Source organism: Formica exsecta, unplaced genomic scaffold (genome assembly GCF_003651465.1).
Source record: "Formica exsecta isolate Colony F162 unplaced genomic scaffold, ASM365146v1 scaffold359, whole genome shotgun sequence".
Lineage (NCBI taxonomy): Eukaryota > Metazoa > Arthropoda > Insecta > Hymenoptera > Formicidae > Formica > Formica exsecta.
Window position 1 is genome coordinate 79,500 of NW_021850836.1, and position 13,732 is coordinate 93,231.

General features: G+C 38.5%; 1 protein-coding gene across 1 annotated transcript in view; it reads left to right on the plus strand.

Annotated features, from left to right (window-relative positions):
* The first annotated feature begins 1,063 nt into the window (after nt 1–1,063).
* LOC115238748 (protein deadpan) overlaps nt 1,064–13,732 on the plus strand; it is an 18,080-nt gene continuing 5,411 nt past the window's right edge. The window contains exons 1-2 of the mRNA XM_029812794.1: nt 1,064–2,226; nt 9,400–9,627. Coding sequence (XP_029668654.1) covers nt 2,062–2,226; nt 9,400–9,627 — 393 coding nt within the window. The 5' untranslated portion in view covers nt 1,064–2,061. The remainder of the gene's footprint in view (nt 2,227–9,399; nt 9,628–13,732) is intronic.

Here is a 13,732-nt window from a genome sequence, read left to right on the forward strand (position 1 = left end):
TATCTCGAAAAATCGTAGGGGTAGAGGCAGTCGAACAGACATCGATTAAAAAAAAAAAAAAAAAAAAAAACCAAAAAAGAGAAAATATCATAAATCCCATTTTAAAGTACACTTTGACCAAACTGATTAACTTATGCGAGATAATATTTTCATGTGGATGAAAAAGAATTATCAGTTTTTATTGTTTGACATATGGAAAAAAAGATTTAATTCATCGGCGATTAATTTACTAATATAGAATTGTCTACAGTAAAATTTTTAATTAATATGTAATTCTTAATTTTATCTCTCTTTCCACACATGCATTAAACATAAATTAATAATGCTATTTACATTAACAAAATTAATTTTTGTTTATTTATTCGAAATAGCATTAATATTAAATATGTCAATAGCGTCTACGACAAGAATAGATATAATAAAGTAATAAATATAGATAGTAACTAATCAATACAAATTATCTATGAAAAATCAAAGCTTGAAATTATAATAAAAAATGAAAAAATATTGGCTTTTTTAAAAAAGGAAGGGGAGGAGAAAAAGATCCACCGATATCCAAATCGGTTCTTGCTTCGACGCTGCTTCACGGTGGCTAGACAATAAAGCGGCTCTGAGAGAGAGAGAAGGAGAAAGAGAGCGATAAAGAGGCGAAGGCACGACGCGCGCGAGAAGGACGCGGCCGCGACAAAACGAGCGAGCGTAAGCGAGAGGAGGACGGGAACAGGAGATGTCCGCACGTAGCCGCAGGCAGAGGCGCGCGTGAGCAGGCAAGCGAGCCTTCCGACCGACCCGCCGCCACGCCGCTCGCGTCGCGCCGTGCCGTGCCACGCCGTGCCGTATCCTCGCTTCGCCACGCCGTGCCGCGCCACGCCGAACAGACGAGCTATCCGCTGTGCTCCGGCATCCCTCCCCCCACGCACGACCAACCACGACGCGAGCCGTCTCTTCCTCCCTAACCCCCCCCCGCCCCCCACCGCCGCCCTTGCTGCCGACGCGCGCGGCCTCGACGCGCCAAGCTCGCCGCGTACAGCCGCCAGCAGCTACCGTTCACCGCCTCACAGTCCGACACCGTCGCTCGTTGCGCGAGCACACGTGGACGATATCATAGTCAGATTGCACGCGTTGCGTGTATTTTGTTAACGCTGACAGTGATCTCGATCTTTCGTGCGTAAGTTGACACGAGAACGGATTACCTCGTTGAATTTTCGGGTAAATTGTGAGTTTGCAATTCGCGAGCTCATAAGCAGAAATTCTCTGTATTTCAAATCGTAGGAGAATTGTTTTTCGCATTAAGATCGAGTCGATCGCTATACTCGATTCTGATATCAATAAAGAAACGTCATTCAACGCGCATCATTTAAGAATATCGATATAAACGGAACGTTATTTCACCACTCGAGTATTTGTGAATAAGTGCATTTCGATTGTTTATCGGGGTGTACATTGTGAGACAATTTTCGGAACAAACGAGGAATTGGATAAGAATCAACGGCGAACACACGAGCCACCAACGGCTGTTACGCTCGCGGGTGACAAGTGGTTCGGTGACGCGTGGTTAACCACGTGGCGCGGTGTGCGCGCCGGTGTGTACAGCCGCCCGTCAATGGTGTGAACTTTCGTAGAACTTTCCTTCTCTCTGGACATATTTGGCGCGCCAAATGATCGAATCACACGCGCATACGAGGGACAAGTGACAGAGGTCGTTGGTATCAGTTAGTGTCGCGTTGTGAGTGAGTGCACTTTGCGATTCCAAGCGATTTGATCGTCGCTCTGAGAACTCTGACGTGCATTGTCACGTATTTGAATTCGCGTTCCGGGACTCTTGGCCGACGCGCTACTTGATCTCTCGAGACACTCGAGGGCATGGTACAACGGTGATTAGTCTGCAATACATCATCGCTAGTGCCAACAAAAGTCGCGAGGGAAGACAATAATCTGGTGGATAGTCTGGTCTCGCTGTCGCAGGCCGCCGCGAAATGCTTAGAGCCTTAGTCGCACAATCCGGCCAATCACGTAGGGTGCTGCTGCGATCAGAGCTGAAGGCCGTCGCGGCCTGTTAAAATGACCGCGCGTCTACACTCGCTGAGGCATCAGGAGAAGAAATCAGCCGGCAACAACCACAGACAGCATCACCAGCATCAACAGGCCGTGCATCAGGGTCCGAGCCCGGCACCGAGCCCCAGTCCCAGCCTCAGCCCGAGCCCCAAACACTCGGACGGACGAAGAGTGAGTAAATATAGCATAATTTTTAGAAACGAACGCGAGAAATTTTTCGATTCGAAAACATTGTTGCATGTTTTGTGCCATTAAAAAATAGATTTTTGTTATTAAGAATTATTTTACGCTTATATATACTACGTATGTAGAGGGTTTTAATATCAACGATGTATTATTAACTTCCTCAAAAATATACAAAAATATTTGAAAATGGAGTTTAGAATAGGAATATATATATGCGCGAATATAGAGATAATAATTTCATGACAAGTTTTAAGAATACTTTATTAGTCGTATGAGGATGCGATCTCATCCGTTGCATCTCTTTCGGCGCATGACCGCGTAATTCCAGATTGCGATTCATTCTACTTTGCAATCCTTCTGCGCACTTAATTTCCGATCATAAGACCGCTGGCGCGGACGCGAACCCGATACCAAACACGTGCCTCGTTTGCAACTTATTATTTTATATCTATGTGAAAACTCGCTCATTAATCAGAGTTAAATATATTTTAATATATTTTTGTGACGAAGTCATTTGTGTGTATAAAACATGTAATCATTTTAGTATATTAATTAAAAGTTCGTTTAAATCACTAATTTTGTACTTTGTAAATATATTATTTTCTTTTGTTATAGATATATATACGTTAATATTAGTATATTAAAAATCTATGTTTATATCAAATATACTAATACGAACTGAAAGTCATTATTTCAGAATACTAGACGAACTATTTATATCCGATGTTAATTATAGATTTGCATATTTTGCACACACATTTTGTACATAATTATAAATATAATAAAAAAAAAAAACAGGTAACGTTGAGATCTTGCCATCCCATATAATCGTAGCGAATGGCGGCTCTCAACGTGACTCTAGGAAAAGTTGGCAACTAAAAAACTTAATGCATAAAAAAAGAGTCACAAGCTAGGCGTTACTTGCGCCCGCGGTACTTTCTTTCCTCTTTCTCTCTCTAATCATCGCGAAGTGGGTCAGTTTCGCAACACGGCGGATTTCGCGAGATTCCGGAATTCGAAGTTGCGACCTTCGCTCGTTTCCGGATCATAAAAAAACATAACCGCTCGAGGCATAAAAAAAATATCGCTCACCACGTGGACTTGCCGTTAAAATCGCGCGGAAAAGCAGAATAAAAAGTAGTTCTATTGGACGCACATACCGCTGAGAGACCAAATATAATCGCACGCAACTGAAAGATCTTTGACATGAAAAATGGCAATTTTTGATTGACATTGTTAAAACAATTCTGATCACATTGTTATCCATGCTACTCCTTAAAAAAACATGAGAACCTGAAAATTTCAAATAATTTTTTTATATCTGGAAAAATTAAGGAATTCTCTTGGAATTTTATTGGAATTTAGGGGAAAACAATGATCCTCTCTTCGAAAATTCTGCACGTATATTGTAAGCAATCAGCAATCTCCACTGATTGACCAAGTTCTGAGAGAGAGAAAGAGAGAATTATATGTATTTAAAATATATTATAAATATATATATATATAGTATATCTCTCTGTTATATATTCTATATATCTATCTATGTTTATATATTTATTTAATGTCTTAACAGAATAGAATATACAGTATTTAGTATTTTTAATGTATTATATAACTTTTAGTGATAAACAAATGAAAATGTTATGCAGGTGAAAAATATTTATCTTACGGAAGCTATTCATTTTTTTTTAATACATTTTAAAATCTAGCACTTAAAACTTGAGCTGGCTCTTTATTTTTCTTTCATGTGAATGAATAGCATTAGAAAACGCACACAATAAAAAAAAACTTATTTTAGAAAATTGCATCCAAAAAATCTCTTAAAAAATTCTCTTTATCTGGAATTTTAAACAAAAAAAAAACTGGAAGATCAGGAAATTTTTAGGGATTTTTTTTAGAAAGTTTGAGTAGACACTGTTTGCACATTTATTCGGTAGCATATTGCGGATAACTAGCATTTTTTCCATACTTCGAGATGATTTTAAAAAGTGCTGACAATCAATCATCTTCTCGAATTTGTCATTGACAAGTGAATTGCTAATAATGAAACACATTACAAAGGCATTTCCTTATTTCTCTTTGTCATGCGGCGACACATAGCAAATCACAAGAGCACGAACGTGTGTGTGTCGGAGCCTTCTATAACGTCAATTTGCGGTAATTGAACGCATTTACGGGCGATTATCGTATACGAAACGTCCGAACGCTCGCTCTCACACGCGCGTTACCAGCATCGTAATTCAGATTATCCAATTAATTCGCCGACCAGAAAACGAAAATGCGGCTTCCTCTTATGCTTTTTTAATTTATGTACATTTTTATATTTTTCAAACTTCTGTACACTTGATAAGAGGAAATGATACATCATTATACGCTATATAGGATTAAATAATAAAAATATTATAGCAGAAAAAATTTGATTTTTACGCGTACATATGAAATTTATTCATTTAAAGATAGAGACAGAGAGAAAGAGAAGCCTGCGAGTGCGAAAAAGGAACGGTTCATTTCGCAAAATATATATCGCGAATATGGCGGGAGGCGTCCGTGACCGGCAGTGCGCGCGTGCATCAAGTGCTGCCCTTTTAAGGTGATCCGCGTCGCATGAGAGTATACTCGCTCGAGCGACGCGTCTCCTATTAGGAAAGTTTCCTTAGCGGTGACGAAGGGCGGTAACTTTGCGCACTCGTCTTTATTAACGGAATGGATTTGCGGCGGGAAATATGCGCGCCACCTGAAATATCGTCCTGCTTTAATAGCACGGAAATTTAAGTTAATAAAAGAAAGAAGCACAAAAGAAAGAAATATATAGTAATCAATAAATTCAATAAACATGTATCACGGTCCACCTCTCGAAAATGGAAAAAGACTTATAAGATTCAAATATTAAAAATATAAGAATATAGAATATAAAAAATATAAAAAATTTTACCAACAGTTTAAAATCGTATAATTGAACTAAATTTAAAACTATATTAGTTGAGGTTTAGTAAATGAGCAAAATATGTGTACGAATTTCTCACACTTAATCAGCGTTCCTTCTCTATCTCCTTAAGGTGCCAAATAAGAAATTCGTAATCCTTATCGCGTCTATGTCGGATTATCGTCGTTGAGGGATCGGAGCGATAAATGAGGGAATTTCTGGACGCATTGAGAGCGGAGAAGTCTCGTGGGATTTCGAAATGGTAGATGAAGGAGAAATAGGAGGGGCAGATACGATGGACGCGCTGGTCGTTGCTGTCGTCGTTGGTGTAATTGACGGCTCTTAACGGATCGTCGTTATGCCCGGTTTAATTACCTGTCGCTCGTTGCCCGCGCATTTTATTCGATTTATCATGAGCGAAACGAAGGCATATCTCGTTCCCGGCAATTCACATGCCAGATGACAATGGAATGAGCGAATATTATATACGTGTATATAACGTCACCTTTCCGGAATCAAGTGAAAACAACAATCAAAATATCGAATTTTTCTTTACTTTTAGCAAAATAGTTAACTTTTTAATTACGAGTAAGTGTCAGTTCCGACATTTTCGCGATTGGTAAAAATTCTTAAATGTGACATTTAAAAGAAGCAATTTAGACATTTATATATACAATAATAATTTTATATACAATAAAGCTTCCTAGACAGCCGTAAAAATAATTTAATAAATCTGTATATTTTAACTAAAGAAGTTAAAGTTTCTGCGGATTGTAGCTCTAATATATATACAAAAAAGGTGACCGTGACCGAGTAAGGTCAGCCTGCTGTTAAAAAGCAACGGTCTTAAAAATTCCGGCTGTTCGTGAAGTTTACACGACGATGGTGATTCATAACGCCGTGCCGTACGTGCCAAGTCGCAAAAAATGGCAAGCGACGAGACGCGATTTATCGCGCGTAACGCGCTAATCGACGGCACCGTCAAAGTCACAGCGTTGTAAAGCTGTCTTCTTTTTTTCCTGCACGCCCGACTATTTTTCACATCATACTGTGAGTGAAAGAACGTCACGATGATCTTAAGTTACATCGAGTGCGACGGATTTATCTTTCGATACCTATCGGGGAAACGCTGCAATTTACTCTCGCGCGAAGGGACTATAAAGAGAGTTGAATACGGATCGCCCACAAATAGTCGATTGTTAATTTTAAAAATATTGAGATAGTGTAAAAAAATAAAACTCGATGTTATTAAAGTAAAGACTCTTATCGAAATATACACACAAGCGAAGGCGATCTTTTCATTCATATCTCTTCCAATTATTAACCTTTGTAGATCACATATTTTTTTGCTCTGTTCCTGGTCACATATGGGTCACAATGTCTTGTCGCAGTTTTAGCTATTCCAAAGTGCTTGAAAAAATCTACAAGAATTTATATATATTTCTTGACATCTTTCTGTAAAAAATGATCATGTAACAAAAGCTTAAAAATAAATTTTAAACATTTTTTTATTGTGTAAATCTTTCGGGATATTCTATTGTTAAAATATCGATAGGGTGAAAATGATTCATATGTAACCTTTAAAGTTTAATATATTTCAAATCGATTCTTTATTAGCAAACATTTAACATTTTTATTATTAATTTTCTCAGTAAAATTTTGTTTTAGAACAGATACGTTAATAAACTCAAATTTCGACGATAAAGACACTTCATCAGATGTTATCAACTTTCAATCGGCAAATATATAAAATCAAAATAAAAGAAAAAAAAAGAGTTCACGACTCAATCCAGTTTCATCTTTCGACTCTCGCTATAACGAAATTTGAACATCTCTATTACGAAATTCTCTCAGAGCACGCGTACGAGGCCCGCACGCGAGAGTTCGCACATCGCTGATAGACGCACATCTAATCTTCTCCCTTCTACCCGTCGTCCTTCCCCCCCCTCTTACCCTCGTACGCGCCTCTTGTAATAATAGAAGGACGCAAGAGTGCCGCGACGGTCGGCGATGACACGCGCGCGCGCACACACGTGCGCGCACACGTATAAACAGAATCGCGGCGCGCTCGTTTGTTTACCCGTCGCGGCGCTCCCGTGTGAACGCACCGTGCCAGCTTCACCTCGTTTCCCCTCCAGCCGTCCTTCTCCTCTTCAGCTTATCTTCGTCGCACTCGTGCGTCTGCGGTCACCGGCTTGCTCTATACGTCCCCGTTGTTTGTTATCCTTCTCACATTTTCTATCTACGTCACTCTCGCACAGTAGTTGCGGTCTCCCCCTCTCTAGTTGGAGTCGACTTTGTTCGTCCTTGTCACTCTATATCTCGTTCGCTATCGTTCTCGTCTTTCTGCGCTCTATATCTATTGCACTCTCCTTTCTCCTTTCTCCTTTCTTTCGCTCTTTTCTTTCGTTTTTCAGATCTATATAACTCTATCTGCTCTCGTCGCTTCGTGCTATACATATATCTACAAGTCCGCTATCTTCGTCTTTTATGATATCTGTCATCTCCTTCTTATTTGAATGCGACTCTGCAAATCCGTCTCGCCTTTTACATCGTTTTTGCAGTCTCTCTTCAGACAATTTTTTTCTAGTTCTATCGCGAATATTTAGAAGTTCTCTCTTTCGGCATTCAAAGTATCTTTGTGTCGGTTCGGTTTCGCCATTTTGTACGCTGTTTTTTTTTTTTTTTTGCAACGTTACGTGTTACTTCTTTCCTTCATTGCAGCAATTCTTTTTTCTTTTTCTTCCAATCTTTGTAAATTTGTTTTCGTCTCTTTTTTTCCACGTATGTGTTAATACTATTTCTCTCTTTCACTCTTGCGTCGTACTGTTATCAGCTATCTCATTTTTATTCCCGAAACGTCCGCCCATTTCATTTATCACGCAAAGTTTACTCAATTAATTTATAGTATAGACGAGTTCTCTTTCACAATACACGACTATATGGTCTTCCAAAAAATTTGAAGTATCCGGGAATTCCATATTTCAATAGTTAATTGATGCATTTTTTTAGCAAAATTAACGTATGATACATATATCGTGGGGACATTGCAAAAATAAATCTGTTTTTTATGTGCACTTTTGGAACACCCGTTGTGTACGCCTTCGCGTACTGACTATGCCATCCATTTAAAGTCTAGTCCATTTTATCCGACTCTATCTTCGCTCGTCTGCGACTATCTCACATCTCTCTGTCGGAGCTTTCACGATTGTTCCCACTCTCGCATCCGCCTCCGAGCCATCGTGAAACGACATCGGCATTTGGTCAACAAGTCAAAAGCCACCAAAAAGTGAAGGATTTGTCGGAACGTAGAGATGTTCGCAAGGGACTGTATTATGAGAGAAATCGCGTACTTTCTATAACTGGGAAAATTTTAATATTCTAAATTTGATGGACGAAACATGAAATACCATTGGCTACAGCAATTCTCGAAAGTCTCTGTGAAACTAAAATAAAAAGAAAGCAAAAGTAAAAAATGATACTAAAGGTTCTTGCAAGGACGGAACCTATTTCTCTATTTTTAAATGTCGGGAATAACAATTGCGTATTTCAAAATTCGAATGTAACTGTTATATTTAAATTTAAAAAAAAAGAGAGTTATTAACACTTGCGTATAAAAGATTTGTTTGCGCATCTTTCAGGCTAACAAACCACTAATGGAAAAACGACGGCGAGCAAGGATTAACCAATCCTTAGCGGCGTATTATTATATAAATATATAGAATAATATATTAGAGTTGATTGTTGTTAGAGAATCCCCGAATTACGATACACATTTATTATAGATAAATTATTCAGCAAATATTTGATATTTTGCAATCTTATATTAAAAAATCTGAGAAAGCTATTAATATATAAATTTTATTTATTTCAATGCGCTTAATATTTTATTACACATATGTGTATGTGCACACATATATGAGGGCTAACTGAAAAGTTTTGAAACTAATTGTATATTGAACGTATCCTCCCTTCCCCTTGCCATGCGTAGCTGCGCAACACGGTGACGAGCAGCCGTCGAGGCCAAGGTCTTCCAAATGCGTATACGGGTGTGATCATTAAATTCTCACGGTTTATAATTTGATATGTGCCTTATGGTGGTGCGAACATATATATATATCTTCAATCACATGTCAAAGATGTGCTACCAGAATTCTGCGTCCAGTCTAGAAGACGTGTGGTTAAGAGATTATTGAAATGAATTTGACCAGACACATGGATTACGCATCTTTCAGGCTAACAAACCACTAATGGAAAAACGACGGCGAGCAAGGATTAACCAATCCTTAGCGGCGCTGAAGGCGCTCATTCTCGACAGCGCCCGCCTGGAGAACACCAAGCATAGCAAGCTGGAAAAAGCCGATATTTTGGAGCTTACGGTCAGGCATTTGCAGCGACAGAGATCGCTTGCTCAACCCGGCCTGTCCAGGTACAAGGCAGGATATCAGGACTGCTCAAGAGAGGTGAGAACACATCATTATTTAGAAACGCAGTATTTTTTATAATTAGTATTTTTGATGATCTTATCATAAACATTACTTATATTTAATAAGTATAAACTCTATATTTTTTACGGAGATTGCGCAAACAATTGTTAAAATTTTAGTCTGACAATATAGAAAGCTACTTTAAAAACATATAATTTTCGCAACGTGTGGAGAGCTAACTTTTAAAAATTCTCGAAAATGACAATCAATATCTTCGAGAATAAGGTGAGAACTAAGATGATTCGGATGCGGAAAAAATATGCCGCTTTTGCGTTTTCATCATTATATTCGATACGTTTCGCCAGTAAAGTGGCACGAAAAAAGAACGGGTGAGAGGGGAGAAGGTGGTGGAAAAAAAAGTGGAATTCCAGCGCGTCCGGGGAGCGTGTAATCGGAGAACTCGGCGGAACTGGTTCGTGTTACACGGTGAAAAGAGGGATGGAGAAAGAGATAGATTCTATCCGGTGGAGGAAGGATCTACCGAAACCACCCCACCTCTGTCCTCCTTCTTTCCTTTACCCCTCTTCCTTCAGATGACGAGAGATATCTAACGTATCGGGTTGTCGTCGGAGAGTCTCGCGTGACTCCGCGAAGCTCACCCACCGCATGTTCGTTAAGAGATGTCCAGACGCGAAGCGAAAGGAAACTCGTTGAAAGCGGACACCCTGTAAACGCCGTCACGCTGAATTTGCCGGATAAGCTCGAGGTCAGATCTGATCGCGCTCGCTGGAGAAAAGACTTAGTTTTTGCTTCTGCGCGTAAAAGATTTAGCACAGAGTGGTCAGAATTTTGGCAAAAATGCAATTGATCTTTTTGCATGTATAGTAAATGATATATATTAAATGTGAAACACACAAAAATTAAGAAAAAGCTCTAATTAATAGCAAAATTTTAATTAAGGATATATAAAATGTAATATAGCTAAAGAGAAAGTGTATACAATTTTTTAAAGAGTTATTGTTTTATATAAAAAAAAATACAACATTAATTTATTAATTCATTAGATTCTTAGCTCTTTTCTATTCATATAATTAACGCTTTGTGTGTTTCACATTCAAATATATCTTTTGTACATTTAATTATGCAGTTACACCACCGCGACAATTCAATCCACGGGTATCCTTGCTGTTCCCAGAAAGTTTCGCTACTTACGACGAATTTTTTTTCCGAGCACTCGCACGTCCTCGTCGACGATACGCGACGCGATACGCCAGCCGTGGCGCCAGGCATTTCCCGTCATATATCTTCATCGACGCGGCGTGCCGCGAAACTCGTGTCGACGATTGTCGGCTCGCTCGCTTCAACAAAGCGCACTTGTCACGGCATAAAGCACGATCGCGCGCGCACGCTACACCTTTGGCGCCTTATCGGAACATTCACCGATAAAGTCGCTTGATTTCCCGACGCTCTACAACACCGTCGCTTGAAAGATGTGGCCGCAAACCGCAAAGCTCGCGGCTCGATTTCGTGTCGTGACAGAAATAAATATATGTACGCAACGTAGAAAAATAAAGAAATAATGGAAAAAAAGATTATTTTATTTCTATTATTATATAAATATATAGAATAATATATTAGAGTTGATTGTTGTTAGAGAATCCCCGAATTACGATACACATTTATTATAGATAAATTATTCAGCAAATATTTGATATTTTGCAATCTTATATTAAAAAATCTGAGAAAGCTATTAATATATAAATTTTATTTATTTCAATGCGCTTAATATTTTATTACACATATGTGTATGTGCACACATATATGAGGGCTAACTGAAAAGTTTTGAAACTAATTGTATATTGAACGTATCCTCCCTTCCCCTTGCCATGCGTAGCTGCGCAACACGGTGACGAGCAGCCGTCGAGGCCAAGGTCTTCCAAATGCGTATACGGGTGTGATCATTAAATTCTCACGGTTTATAATTTGATATGTGCCTTATGGTGGTGCGAACATATATATATCTTCAATCACATGTCAAAGATGTGCTACCAGAATTCTGCGTCCAGTCTAGAAGACGTGTGGTTAAGAGATTATTGAAATGAATTTGACCAGACATATGGAGATAATGAGAGTAGAGTAGCAGTTCTAAAAATTTTTCGAAACATGCAATAGCGGATTTTACGATATCCTGCAAGATTGCAGTAACCTTAAAATAATGTCCGCCGAAATAAAATCGAAATTTAAAACAATTTTTTAAGTATGTTGGTAAAGAATCTATATCGTTAAATATGTGAAACTCAAAGGATTAATAAGTCAAAAATTATGTCTATTTTTTATTGCGCTTCCTTAATTTTATCGAAATATTTTTTTGTTTTTTATGAATGCATAAAAATGAATTTTCGCATTAAATTAAATGAATTAACATGAACAAATATATATTTCTCGGTTTTCTAATTTCTTTATTAAAAAGTGAAATCTTAACTTATTCTAATGTTTAATAATCTTTCTAATGTTTTATAATCTTAATGTGAAAAAGAATTCTTGAATATGTATGTGTATGTATTCGAGAAAAAAAATATATACAAAATACATAGTATAACAGAACAACACTGAAATATTTGGTAAGCTTATAGAAAAAAAACTGCAAAACTCTTGTTTATAGGATAGCGAATAAATGATTAGAAAAATCTGATTTGCGCTAAAGAATTTTAAAATCAAATTAAATACTCTTATACATATGGGAAATGGATTCAAATTAAAAAAACAATACTTAATATTTAATATTCACTTTTTACATAATTGCTTCGCGAAATAATGAAAATAAGTAACATTTATTTTCAGAATACATTTATTTTGTTGGTCACTTTTTGGATATAATTATTGTAATTTTTTACATAAAATTTCAAGAGACATATATATATGTGTGTGTGTGTGTATAAGTCTTGCAATTTATTGTGTGTATAAAATTCGTCTCGGGTGTTGTAAGAGGATGAGCGCTGCCGGGCGGGTTAAATCACGGTACGTGTGATATACGAGGCGCAGGGCGCAGCGTGGGCGGGCAAGGCAGACAGGAAGGAAGGAAGGAAGGAAGGAAGGTACCCGCGGGACAAACTTTACGGCCTTATAAAACTGGCGGTCGACCGCGGCGACACACGTCCTGCAGGCCGTGCATGCCTGCAGTTTCGTACCCGCTCTCCTTCCGTGATCTCGTTCACCTCCGTCGAAAATATGTGTTCTTACTCTCTCCATGCCTGGCGCCTCCGCGAACGTGACGTATATTAAGTATACTCCGTATGTTCTAGAGCTACCGTCCTCCGTTTTTTCACTCAATGTCAAAAAATGGCAATGGTCGCTTCGAAAATATCACGGATGTAAAAATTAATAGGTTCTGAAGAAAAGTCTGACGATAAGCTGCAAATCACTGTTACTTTGAAACAAATCTTACTTCATAACGAAATTTTATATATACATTTAATTATATTAATGTACACTCAAAAAAGTGGTATTGCAACCACAGCAAAAATTTTCTGGGTGCGCAAAATTAACTGAGGTACATAAATGATTAGCAAATACTATGATATCGCATACAATACTCATTCTCTCTCTCTTTCTTGTTTTCTTGATATTTAAAATAATTTATAATCTGTTTTTTTTTTATTTTTCAAAGACGTATTTAAATGTGTGATTATATAGAAAATACAAATTCCGTTCCTCCTAATCCATAACGCACGTGATTCACCCTCACATATATGGATCTATCCGATACGCGATCTTTCAATGGCGCCTAAGTCGCCTCCTATACTATATCCTTTCAAGCGTTTCGTATTGCGGCGTATTGGGTTTTATTTTGAAGCAGCGACCTATAAAAGCTCTCTCTCTCTCTCTCTCTCTTCCCCCTCTCTCCCTCTCTCTTCTCTCCCCCCCTCCTCACCCCTCTCTCTTTCTCTCTTTCGTGCGCTCTTGGAGTTGCCCGCAAAATTATTGTCCGCCAGTAGCGGTGGCGATAATTTCACCAGCTAGCGATGCGCGCGCTCGATACGCCGACGTGTGAATTATAGCACGCGATACGCTACGCGATTAGAGATCAATCGCGCCGCTTCCGCTTGAATCGCTGCCGCCGCTTCCCCTCGTAATTCGGCCT